A 13,483-nucleotide genomic window follows, 5' to 3' on the forward strand; every position below is an offset into this window, starting at 1 on the left:
TTATCATTTGGGGTTCCTTTGAAGTGCTCCCCTTACTCATGTCCCCGAAGCATGTTTTAAGAAACAGCTTAGAACTTTGGTGTGAGTGTTGCTTAGGAGGAAGCAAAGAGGAAACACTACATTTGAGTTGTCAGAAGAATTTAAAATGCAGTTCAAACAAGATGCCTGGTTGGTGTGACCTTTGGGTCTGGAGTGTGGTCGCTAACAAACTCAGTTTCTCCATTTGTAGCACAGTAATAATGATCACTTGCTTTGTGATGGTGGATGAAATATTGCTACTTGTCTAGAGCCTGATACAGTTGACTATAAATCTAAATGAGCCTTAATGGAGAATTTCTAGCTACCAGAAACAGTAGCTTTGCACTCATTGAGCACCTGCCACAGATTCAGACAAAGTTTGAGTATTGTCTTATTATACCTTCTCAATTTCATTTTACTGTTAAAGATAGGTACCATGAAATCATCAAGTGGCCCAATCTAAATAGTGTGGATTGTTTTCAATCTCACCCCTTTAAGCTTTGGCCTCCTTTGTTCCTGCTCGCCAAAATTGCAAAGCTACCCCTGTCCTCATCTTCAGTAATGAAAAACGATTCCTTTTATTAGTTGTATGTCTCTTTTTGTCTCTATTGCAGCTAATCCTGCCTGTAGTGTTCAGACTGAGGAGTTTGTGAATAGCTTATTTGTTTATCCCTCTTGTAAAGAAGATTACTGTATGTACAGAGGCTGTGGAGGGATGCTGAAATTACTAATGTCTTGATTGACCAGGCTGGTTTCCCATTTTCTGCTCCAGCCAGGGATGCAGAAACGATGTCTTTCATCCCTGCCTTCTTTCCCCTTGCTCTTTTGGTAGGTTCTTGCTGGAGTGCCTTGACTAGATAGTAAAGGTACCCCTGCCCGTACGGGCCAGTCTTGACAGACTCTAGGGTTGTGCGCCCATCTCACTTAAGAGGCCGGGGGCCAGCGCTGTCCGGAGACACTTCCGGGTCACGTGGCCAGCGTGACAAAGCTGCATCTGGCGAGCCAGCGCAGCACACGGAAACGCCGTTTACCTTCCCGCCAGTAAGCGGTCCCTATTTATCTACTTCCACCCGGGGGTGCTTTCGAACTGCTAGGTTGGCAGGCGCTGGGACCGAACAACGGGAGTGCACCCCGCCGCGGGGATTCAAACCGCCGACCTTTCGATCGGCAAGCCCTAGGCGCTGAGGCTTTTACCCACAGCGCCACCCGCGTCCCCTTGACTAGATAACTTCCTACCAAATTCAATTCTGCTCTTTTAAAAAGCACAATGATGAAATATTGGAAGTTCTACCTAAGGGTGTATGAGATGGTAGGGTATTTACCTTGCACACAAATCTTGCCCAGGTCACATGTTTCAGGATGTGAGTTTGATGATGGTATAGCCTTGACCTTAGTTTTCATGCATCTTCAGGTAAGGATGTGATGCCGAAGAATTGATGTATACGTGTTTGAAAATTGATGTAGGTCCATGGCTGTGTTCACATTGAATATTTATACAAGAATAAATACATTAGGGTTTCACTACTAATGCAGTGCTGATTGATCACTGATATGCTTATTGTACCATGTGTAAAAAGAACATTTGCAGATCAGACAGACAGTTACATTTTGTTGATGATCAGATGCCGTGTGATCAAATGATTCACAAAAGGGATCAAAAACAGATGTAAAAAAAAATAATTTCTAGCACAGCTTCACAATCTGTTTTTTATTCCCATCAGGTGGTACACACGCATGTCTGAATTAGTGTCCGGCTGTTGAACTATTTGCACTGGTGGTTTTATTGCTGCTCCTGACAGTGATAAAAAGCATAGGAATTAATTTCCAGCTGTTCTGGGACGTTGAAGCCTAGCTGTGTTGGAGCCCACCCAACAGGAGGTCTGCAGTAGAATAACCAGGGATAGACTCGGTGTCTGAGAATATTATTTAAGTTGCATTTTTTATTTCGCGCAGAACAGCCTGACTCTGACTAGTCTTGCATAACCTTTCTCTTTTCTCCATCCTCTTCTTCTCCTTGTCCCGTCCAAAAATACTAGAGCTCCAAGCGAGAGTGGAAGCCCCTGGAGGATCGCAGCTGCACAGATATCCCATGGCTCTTGCTGTTCATTCTCTTTTGCGTCGGCATGGTAAGTAACACAGCTCTAAAGGGGAATCAGCGCAGGGCTTTTTTTAAGGGACTCCTTGTAGAAACCTTTATTTAGGGTGCAGGGTTGTGTGTGTGTATGTGTATATGTGTGTGTGTGTGTTTGTGTGTGATGTTAAATGGCTGTGATAAAATACTAATGTGACTGGCTTCCGCGCAACTCTGAGATCAGTGTATTTTGTGCATTAGAAATTACACAACAGTTCCCCTTCTGCCAACACACCTCTTGTTGTAGAATGCTGACCTACTTATCTGAACACTGCTTTAAAACATGCTGGCACCAACAATTATATATTTTTTTTAATTCTCAACCTTTCATTGAACTACAATTTGCTTTTGTTTTTCAGAACTTTTTGACTGCCTTTCTTTAAGACCTTAAGGCAGAGTTGCATACATTAAAATACAAGATTAAAACCACATACTGAAATTAAGTACTACATCCAGCACCGTTGCAATACAATTGCCCTTTCCTTACCATCATGCCAAAGTTAACACTTGAATACTAAAAGACTATGGTATTCACTTGTCAGTGCAAGAATTTCTTCCTCTCCCCATTTGTGCCCTGCAGGCTTCCCAAATCTGCTCCAGAGCATTGAGGGAACTCCAAGAACAGAATTTTGGGGCGTGCAGGGGCAGTAGTTGGGGGACAATGTTCCATTGTGCAAGTAGAAATCCTTGGGCCTTAGCATTCTGCTGGATTCCACCCAAAAGCAGTGCAAGAATATTGCCAGATTTGTCCTAGAGACTTTTCAGTTGTTCTTGTGTGATCACATAGAGCAGTGTTTCCCAAACCTAGGTCTCCAGCTGTTTGGTTTTTTTTACTACATTTCCCATCATTCCTGACCATTGGTCCTGCTAGCTAGGGACATAGCTGTCAAAGTTTCCCTTTTTTAAGGGAAATTCCCTTATTCCGAATAGGATTCCTCGCAAGAAAAGGGAAAATTTGACAGCTATGGCTAGGGATGATGGGAATTGTAGTCCAAAAAAATCTGGAGACCCAGGTTTGGGGGAACACTGGCTCAGAGGAAACTCCTTTTCAGCACTCTTTAATTTTCCCCTTCCTAATAGAAGGCTGGGATGCAGGTGGTGCTGTGGGTTAAACCACAGAGCCTAGGACTTGCCGATCAGAAGGTTGGCGGTTCGAATCCCCGCGATGGGGTGAGCTCCCGTTGCTCAGTCCCTGCTCCTGCCAACCTAGCAGTTCGAAAGCACGTCAAGTGCTAGTAGATAAATAGGTAAGGTAGGAAGGTAAACGGCGTTTCCATGCGCTGCTCTGGTTCGCCAGAAGCGGCCTAGTCATGCTGGTCACATGACCCGGAAGCTGTACGCCAGCTGCCTCGGCCAATAAAGCGAGATGAGCGCCGCAACCCCAGAGTCGGTCACGACTGGACCTAATGGTCAGGGGTCCCTTTACCTTTACCTTTAATAGAAGGCACATGGAGCAGAGTCTTTCCAGTTGTGAGGTGGTCCCCCTCAAGGCATGTAAAGTGTTAAGAGGTTTAAGTACGATCTCAGCACTTTGAATTGCACCAAGAAGCTAAATGGCAGCAACTGCTGAGAATTGGCATAACACGATTTCTCTGCCTGTTGTACCTGTCAATAGGCCAGCAGCTGCATTCTGCACTAGTTGCTGCTTCTGTAGTACCTTCAGAGGCTTAGCCTCATACAGAGTTCAATGGGTCAGCCCTATATCATGTATCAGTAGCTCAGCCTGAAAATACCTAGGGCATGGGTACCACTAGTGCAAGATGTTTATCCGAAAGCAAGGGTCACAGCCAGCCATATTATATATGACTTATAATGTGTACTGTTGGTCTCCACCATTACCTGAACTTCTGAAAGCAGCCCTGTTTTTAAAACTCATGCAGTTCACAAACCTATTTTAGGAAGTTTGTGACAACTCAGAGCAAGATGCATCTAGATTTCTTATGCATCAGATTCTCTCTCTCTCCCTCTGTCTCTCTCTCTCAACACAGAGTTTTAATTTGACTGCCTTTATGTATCTGGTATATATTCATACTTCGCATGATGCTACAGAGTTTTTTTTGGGGGGGCACTTTTCCTTTTTAAAAGATCCTGAAATAAGTATGAAAGCGAGATAGGAGTAATTTTTGTTTTATATATCTCTGTGGGGAACATAGCAGAAAGCTGCTGTTAAAAAGAGTGGTCTTTTTTAATACAGTTTGCCATGGAAAGCTTTCGTTCTCATCTCATTTCTTCCCAGGGTCTTATTTGTGGCTTTTCAATAGCTACCGGAGCAGCTGCAAGATTGGTTTCAGGATATGATAGTTACGGAAATATCTGTGGACAGAAGAATATAAAAATAGATGGAATAGACAACAGTGGCTTAGACCTCACAAAAAAGAAGTGAGTAATGGGGTCCAATTACTGCTACAGTTGCTTCATTAACTGGTGGAATATAGTTTTCTTTCATTTTGGCTGTGGGTGGCAAGATTAGGGAGAACATTAATGCATTTCTTACTCTACTGTAAGTGTGGACGCCATAGTTTTATGTCAAGTGATTACTTTCTCATGACACTTCTTGTACCTTGGTACTTGTGCATCCTTAATGTGCAATCCTTGTGCAATCCTTAATTTCATACTTGTGAACCACGTACTCCGAAATTTCAAGTTAGACTCCCTTTGATGCTTCTGTGTGTTTAGATAGTGCTGAGTTCTTAGTACCTCTCCAGGGTTTCCTGAACTACTTACAAAATTATGTTTTTGTAATTCTCTTCTGTTGTGGAGAATTCATATGAATATATACACTACACACTATTTTAGCACTTATATTAGTGATAGTTTAGTCTTCACCAAAGGAATTGTTTTCTGTGAAGTAGTGACATGGGGTTGAAATTTTTCTGTGAAGTTCATTAGTTCATTAGTAACAGTGAATGGTGAATGAACAGTGAAGTTCATTAGTTCATTGGTAACAGTGAATGGATACCAGTTGCAAATGTAATATTAAGTAAAGCAGTTTCAAAGGCTTTGGTTTTACTAAATATATGTAAAATAAACATGCTAAATCAGATTACTCTCTTGGACATCACAAAAATTTTCTGATGCAAATTGAACATATCCCCATTTTAAAATAATTTAGCAATGTGAACAATAAACAACACTGTTCTAAAATAAGAGCTGTAAAACAAAAAATTGACTTTTCATAATAGTAACATATGCAATAACTGATTTGGTATTTAGAAAATATAACCAGATTGAACATTTTCTGATGCAAAGTACCTAAAGGCAACTTTTCTAATTCAAGCTTTTCTGGAAGACCCACATCATTGCTGAAAGTGCAGTGAATTCTCTGTTTCTTACCTGACTACAGTTCAGTGAGGATAGATAATGACCATTAATCAGCTTGTTCTCGAAGCTACCAGCATGAGTTTGACCAAACTGCGGGAGGCAGTGGAAGACAGGAGTGCCTGGCGTGCTCTGGTCCATGGGGTCACGAAGAGTCGGACATGACTAACCAACAACAAATCAGCTTGAGCTTGTGCTGTAGAAAAGCCCTTAGATGTTTTAGTATTATGGGAGTTTTGGAATATATTTTCAGGGTCATGTGATGCAAGGCAGAGTTTATGTAGCCCAGGAACATTTAAAGGGCTCTGGGATAGCTGAAGTGTATGTATGTGGACCTTTGAGGAACAATACTTAAGAACGACCTAAGTCCTTTCCATTGCAAATGTGAAGGACATCCTATTGGAAATCAAACAATAGAGATGATGCAAAGGAACAGGGATAGGTATTGGACCTAGGCCGGTCGCTAGAACTGAGAGTGTGTGCATATACAGGACTTTAGCTCTGGATATGCTGTAAAGTAACAAGGATATATACTGTTGGACACATGGAGACAGCATTAATTGCAGTCAAAGAGAACCATGCTATGGTACCTTCCTGTTTAGTCCTGTAACTGCTTGCCATTGTTAGCTGGCCAAAAGTCACCCAAAATGAGAAGAATAAGGGAGCAGCAGCAGCATCATAATGGGGAAGGCCAAAGGTGTGGATGCAATATACGGTAAAGATAGGTTATAATTCAGTTGGATTCTATCAGTTTCCATTATTAGGCATGTCTTTTGGCTTTCCTCCTTTCTCTAAAAGTCAGAGTCCTTTGAAAAGCAAAATATATATTCAGTGAACGAGAAAATGAAATTTGATAGAAGCCATGCAGGCATTGACGCAGAAAGCAATGACGCTTGGAAGAAACAAGATTTGTCTCTATGACTTTGTGAAATTTCTTCTTGCGCTACCTTTCGTTGTGGCATAATGTGTGGTAACAGAATTCAACCCCTTTCCGACTTCAGTCACGTTTTAGTGCAGTGACAATATGGCTACGCTGACTTTTCCCCTGTGTGCAGTTCAGATGTTGAAAGCGAGACACAGGGAGCAAACGGTGCAGAAGTAATAAAAACTACCACTTTTTGAAAAGCTACAAAGAACCTGATTCTTGACTCTGTCTTCAGGCTAACAGAATGGGGTTTTCATGGTCTGAGGCGCTTGAACTTTCTAGTTTGCAGCCTCCCAGAATTTCTCCCCGAGGAAAGCACACAGCGAACCCCAGACAGGGATTAAGACAAGAGACTTAGATAGATAGTATAGATTGGGACATTTTTTCACCCTGAGGGTCTCATTCTAAAAGTCTGGTAGTTGTTCTCTTTGACATCTGGTGGGAGGGCGTTCCACAGGGAGGGCGCCACTACCGAGAAGGCCCTCTGCCTAGTTCCCTGTAAATTGGCTTCTCGCAGTGAGGGAACCGCCAGAAGGCCCTCGGTGCTGGACCTCAGTGTCTGGGTAGAACGATGGGGGTGGAGACCCTCCTTCAGATATACTGGACCAAGGCCATTTAGGGCTTTAAAGGTCAGCACCAACACTTTGAATTGTGCTTGGAAACAGCAGCCCTGTTTAGGGAAGCTTTTAATGTTTGATGTATTACAGTATTTTAATATTTTTTTTGGAAGCTGCCCAGAGTGGCTGGGGAAGCCCAGCCAGATGGGCGGGGTATAAATAACAAATTATTATTATTATTATTGTTATTCCCCTATGAACAGTCTTCTGGGAGCTTATTGCCAGTGGTGGGTGGAACCACAGCCAGTGGCGGATCAAGGTGGGGGCAGTTCACCCCAGGTGTCATCCCGGGGGGGGATGACAAAATCCCCCCAGGGTGGATCACTGCCGCGCTGATCGCGCACCCCCCGGACAGATCGCCCCGCCCCCAAGTGCACGGCATCTGGCTGCTCTGGGTATCCGAGCGGCTAGCTCCACCGCTGGCTGCAGCCGGACATGGGAGAGCAACAGATGCAATTCTTACTTTGTACTGTAGGCTACTGTGGCGTTTGCCTCCTAGGTGGGTCATAAGGAAAAGGTTAAAATGAGTGTGATGTGATTGGCCAGTGGAAACTGATAGGAGGAGTTAGAGTGAGAGTTGGAGCTGTGTGGAAGTCAGTTGAGAGTGGGAGTTGGAGAAGGAAGAGGGAGGTTAAGTCTGTGGGTTGGTCGAGTTGTGTTGTGAGGGAGTGAGAGGAATTGTTAGGTGGAGTCAGATAGATAGTTAGTTGGGATAATCAGTTTGAAGTTGTTTGGAACGAATAGGACAGTTAAGGAACTAAGATTAAGAAACTGCCAAGAAAAATTAACGGTAACCGTAAGCTTGTTCATGCCTATAAAAATAAACTTGATTATTTGTTAATGTTAACAACTGACTGGACTCCGTGTGTACCCGTGAGAAACGGGTTGGTGGCAGCGAAGAAAGCAATGACAGTGGTGGCACAGGGTCAATAGACCGTCAAACGTCCAGGGCCCCTGTGTGATCGCCACAGCTACCTTCCAACCATGCAAAAGCCAGAGGGGGACACAGATCAGGGCTTTTGAGGGGGCATGGCCTGAGAATGGGGTGTGGCCTGGGGTGTGAACTGGGGAGAGGGGCGTGGCCTAGGGTGAGTACCAGGAGAAATCTGGAGGGTCACTTTCTGCTTGTGGACTGGAGGCTCCCTACTCAGGGACCCATCTCAAAAGACAAGTACTAGTCACTTCTTATCAAATTATTTATGCCTTATATCAGTCATCACCTTTCCTTGAAACACACAACCTTTTGGCCTATAGGAAATAAAATGTGCTCTATAAAATAGTACTAGCAATTAATACACTATATATTTCCTTGAGATTGCCACAAAAAGTTCTCCATCTGCTCAGCAGCTGACGTAGCAGATGGTTTTATTGCAAGATTTTTATTGCACAGATTTTTTTTTCATATTCTTCCTTTTTCGGTCCAAATGTTTATTAAAAATCTGTTTTTTAAAATGTCATCTTTTCAATCCATATAAGGCAGAATGTGAAAAATGCTTATTTCTTAAAGAGATGGAAACATTACGTGTAACCGAAGACAGGCAGCAAAAAGGCCACTTTTTTTTTTTGCAAGTTTCTTGACTTGCTTCCCAATATCCCTGGATGTAAAATAGTTTGATGGGTAGAATTTTTCCATTTCAGAAAATGTGAAGATTCAAAACGTCTAGTGAATTTGAAACACAGAAATCTTATTTTCCTTCTCAAAAATTAATGAAAAAGTTTTCTGCCTGAGAACCCTTCTAATTCCATTTTAAACTTAAACCCACCCACCCCCTTGGACCAACTCCCCATCCCTTGAGCCAGTGTGGTGTAGTGGTTAAGAGCGGTAGACTCGTAATCTGGGGAACCGGGTTCGCTTCCTCGCTCCTCCACATGCAGCTGCTGGGTGGCCTTGGGCTAGTCACACTTCTCTGAAGTCTCTCAGCCCCACTCACCCCACAGAGTGTTTGTTGTGGGGGAGGAAGGGAAAGGAGAATGTTAGCTGCTTTGAGACTCCTTAGGGTAGTGATAAAGCAGGATATCAAATCCAAACTCTTCTTCTTCTTGGACCAACTTGGTGCCTTCCAGATGTTTTTGAACTACAGCTCCCATCATTCCAGGCTGGTTGAGGTTGATAGGGATTGGACTCCAACATCTGAAGAGCATCATTTAAGGCAAGGCTGCTTTGGACAATCTCCTCTTCCAGTACCCTGGGAGATCATAATGACTGTTCCCTATTGCCTTCCTCGTCCCTTCAGATACCCTAGAATATGTGAAACTGATATGCAATTTGTTTCCAGGAGAGCTAGTGTAACACAGAGGCAACGAGTGTCATGGATGGCTTGTGAGCTAGGAAAATCCCTGTTCAAAGCTATCAAGTGGCGTTAGGCAACAGTCCTGTTTTTTCAGCTTCAACCCCCTCTTATCTAACAGTATGGTCCCGTATGAGCAATTTTTTTAGCCTGGTGGTTTAAAAACTTGTTTTTGCCAAGTTTACTTTCAGTTTCAAAGAATCTTGGCTCAGTTTTACATGCAAACCAAGAATCCCAATTTAAAAGGAACTATGGTTAACTGCTAAAGAAAGAAAGCTATTAAACCTGTGGTTTAAAATTGGCTTGTTTAGCAGCTAACTAGTGTTTGTTTTCAACCAGGATTCCTGGTTTGCAGATAACGCTAAGCCAAGATTCTGCGAAAGTAACTCCCCAGAAGACCTTTTCCTGTCCATGCAGAAGGACAGAAGAGGAGACGCAGGCAAGCCCCACACTTCACTCATGCTGACTGAGACTTGTCTGCGTAATGCTAAATCAAGGCTTAGTGATGCGTGCAAAGCAGCCGTTATATGACCACGCTTGCCTCTGGAATTGTCCTGAGACTCTAATCGAGCATACTGTTTGGTGTTTCTGCGCTATGCTCGTTTGACAGTATAGAGCTGTCTAGAGGAATTGCAGGAAATCAATGAAATCGGAAAACCTAGGGAGCATGTACCTTAAAGCTCAGATTCAAGACGGACTTGGTCACTGCAGTCGTGCTCCCGACTTAAAATAGGCAAGCTCTTAAATCGTTAATGGGGGAAAGTTTTTGATTCCTGCTTTGTATGCGCATAAGGCATCCTTTCCCAGTAGCATGACCGTAATACTAGTGAAGGAGCTAAAGAACTCTTTCCCCAAATCTTGGTTAGCCTTGTCCATATTTAACCAAATGCTGCACAGTAAATTTGTGCTTTAAAAGGAAACCTCTGCAATCAAATGTGCAGGCTGTTGATTGGTTGGGGATTATGCACTGTGGGACAGATACTACAATGGTAAAGAAAATAAATGATCAGGTGCAGTGATATAGGACTGGGGGTTGGTTTAACAAGGCGGTTCAACTTTTCATACCAAGTGGGCCACTTTGACATGGAACCCATGGGCTACACATTGCAGCAGTGCAGGTAATGAGGCCCAAAATTGACATCCCCTCCCCGGCCCTCATGCTACCTTCCCAAAGCTGTCTAAGCGAGGCTCTGGGGAAGGCATCCCCAAACCCGGCTCTCTATCTGTTTTGGGACTACAATTCCCATAATCCCTGACCACTGGTCCTGTTAGCTAGGGATGATGGGAGTTGTAGTCTGGAACGTCGGGTTTGGGGATGCCTGCTCTGGGGCTTTCAAAAGGAGGCGTGAGGCTGTGAGGAGGTCCTAGAGCCCTCCCACCTCCTTCCCAATGCTGCGAAAGTGCTAACTAGACATTGGGAAGAAGCTGGGAGGACTCTAGGACCCTCTCGGAGCCTTCACGCCTCCTTCCCAAAGCCCAGCCCCTCGCTTACCTGGCTTTGGGAAATCAGCATGAGGGCTGCAGCGTATAAGTGTGGGTGGGTGTCAAATGCTGCTGAAGGCCACCAAAGAAGTCCTCGAGGGCCACACATTGGACCCCTCTGGTTTAGATAATGCCCCCTGGATCCCAACCGAGCCTGTGGTAGTAGCAGAGGGAATTCAAGATCATTTGGCTCTGGCCAAATCTGTTAAGCATCTTCTCTGCACGTGTAAAGAAGTTGGTGCAGAACAAATGTGTTTCCATAGAGACAACTGGAGATGCTTCCGGGAGAGCGGTACGTGTGCCTTTTCTCACCTCAGCTGGCTAGGTGCCACTCATCCTAGGAAGGAGAACAATAGGCCAGGAATGAGTGTAGCTGAACCTGGAAACAAAAAAAAGGAGACAGGGAAGCTTGACTTTCTCAGGGTTCAGAGGCCTCCCTGGAAACCAAAGGGAGCCAAGATCTGTTGGAGTGTTGATGCTCTAAGTCCTTCCATCCTATGCCCAGGTTGTATATATGTGTGAATAAAACCCTATATTCTAATGATAACACACTTCTGATGATTTTTTTAAAAAAAGTGCACACACAGATTCTGCCTTTGTTTACAAGCTTTCATCAGTGCACATTTATTCTCTTGAGGAAAGTACATGCATTATTTTATAGATCCAAATGAATTCCAATTGACATTGGGTTCTGGCACTTACTGCTGGTTTCACAAAACATGTTAAACGACAGAAATCACGCAGTTCTCTAAGATAAGTTATTTTAAGCTATTGTCGGGGGGGGGGTGAATTGGGTACCCGAAGTTATCTTTCCAAAAAATGTGCTGAAGTTGCCCATTGAATTACAAACCAGTCATGTGGAAAATCTATTTAAAATAAGAAGCTGTTTTCCGTAATGCCTATCCATCGGAACACATTGGGATCTCTGTTTTGCTTTCAAGTTACCAATATAATTTTACTAATTGACTTTTGTTTGGTATTTTAATGGGAGGGGGGTGGTGAGGTGGGATGGCTGGGATCATCCTGAAGACATCAGTGTGGAGTAAACACTCAGTGCTTACATTGTGACTTCAATTACAAAGGATAGATGGAGCTGTGTGTGACGGCACCACTTTAATGTGCTAGAGATCAATCTGTAACTGTGAACAATCGATTGCAGCAAGTTGCTACTTTTCTGTATCACATTTCAAGCTTCCCTGCTACAGTATCTGGTGAATCATTCTCTAAACTTGGCACTTGCTGAGTCCATTCTCAGAAAAATGAAAAGCATTTAGGAAATAATTATGGTCAGCTTCAGGTGTTGTGTGGCTGCCAGATTTTGTTGCTGAATATCCTATAGGTACGCCCTGAAATAAACTTTTAAAGTATGATGTTCCTTTAAAATGTAACTGGAAATGCCACACACATCCCACTGCCCCCTGAGAGCCCAAGGAGGAATGAGAGATAATAGTGTACTTTAGCAGATGAGATGTAAGTTGCCAACAGTGCCTTATTTCCATATATTATCTCTTTGCCTTTTGGTGATGGTTTATATAGCCAGACATGCATCCATCTTTGTGAAGGGGCTCCACTCCATCTTATGAAAATTTTAGTGCCATTTCAAAAGGAAAAGTGTGGGGGAGCCACTACTAAATTCTGGGTGAACAGTGTACTTCTGAAAGGGAAAGATTGCAAGTTTTAAAATGAAGAAAGTTTGTTTAGCGATTTGGGAGTTTCCTTACTGGTAGGATATCTCTAGACAGAAATCCTTTTTTAGTCTGTTTTTGATCCATTCTGAATGTTTCGGTGTGTGTGTTTTCCTAAAGGTACGTGTTCTTTTTGGAGCCATGCAATGTAGATCTGGTGAAACGGAAGATCAAGTCCATCGCTCTTTGCGTATCAGCATGTCCACGGAAGGAGTTGAAAACCCTGGCTGAGGTTCAGAATTTTGCAGAGACTAATGGTAAGGCAAAACAACAACAACAGTGCTGTTTCTATTTCTGCTCAGTATTATAGGTAAAGGTAAAGGTACCCCTGCCCGTACGGGCCAGTCGTGTCCGACTCTGGGGTTGCACGCCCATCTTGCTTAAGAGGCCGGGGGCCAGCGCTGTCCAGAGACACTTCCGGGTCACGTGGCCAGCGTGACAAAGCTGCATCTGGCGAGCCAGCGCAGCACAGGGAAACACCGTTTACCTTCCTGCTAGTAAGCGGTCCCTATTTATCTACTTGCACCCAGGGGTGCTTTCGAACTGCTAGGTTGGCAGGCGCTGGGACCGAACAACGGGAGCTCACCCCGCCGCGGGGATTCGAACTGCCGACCTGACGATCAGCAAGTCCTAGGCGCTGAGGTTTTACCCACAGCACCACCCATGTCCCGCTCAGTATTATAGAGGGCTATAATACTGTCTTAGTACAGTCGAACCTCTACTTACCACTGCCTCTTCTTACAGTCGTTGCAAGTCGCGACCGCGGCAAACCCGGAAGTAACCGGTGGGTTTGCCGCCGTTTGCGCATGCGCAGGAGTGGGCAATCACCACCCGTGCCTGCGCACAATGGCGCCTCTCCCAGCGACCCATTTCAACCTCCAGACGGACCTCCGGAACGGATTATGGTCACAAATAGAGGTTCCACTGTATTTTAACTGTCCTGGTATTTTAACTTTTGTGTGTTTTAAAGTACAATTGTCAATTTTTGTCAGTTTTATTGCTTTATCTTTTTGTAAACC

At 44.0% G+C, this 13,483-nt stretch overlaps 1 protein-coding gene across 2 annotated transcripts in view; it reads left to right on the plus strand.

Moving 5' to 3' along the window:
* The window catches only part of SLC44A1 (solute carrier family 44 member 1), a 92,347-nt gene that overhangs the window by 25,545 nt on the left and 53,319 nt on the right, over positions 1 to 13,483 (plus strand). For both annotated transcript variants that reach the window (XM_028711360.2, XM_028711361.2), the window contains exons 2-4: positions 2,055 to 2,144; positions 4,386 to 4,528; positions 12,585 to 12,721. In XM_028711360.2, the coding sequence (XP_028567193.1) occupies positions 2,055 to 2,144; positions 4,386 to 4,528; positions 12,585 to 12,721 (370 nt within the window). The remainder of the gene's footprint in view (positions 1 to 2,054; positions 2,145 to 4,385; positions 4,529 to 12,584; positions 12,722 to 13,483) is intronic.

This window comes from Podarcis muralis, chromosome 17 (genome assembly GCF_964188315.1).
Source record: "Podarcis muralis chromosome 17, rPodMur119.hap1.1, whole genome shotgun sequence".
NCBI classification, from domain to species: domain Eukaryota; kingdom Metazoa; phylum Chordata; class Lepidosauria; order Squamata; family Lacertidae; genus Podarcis; species Podarcis muralis.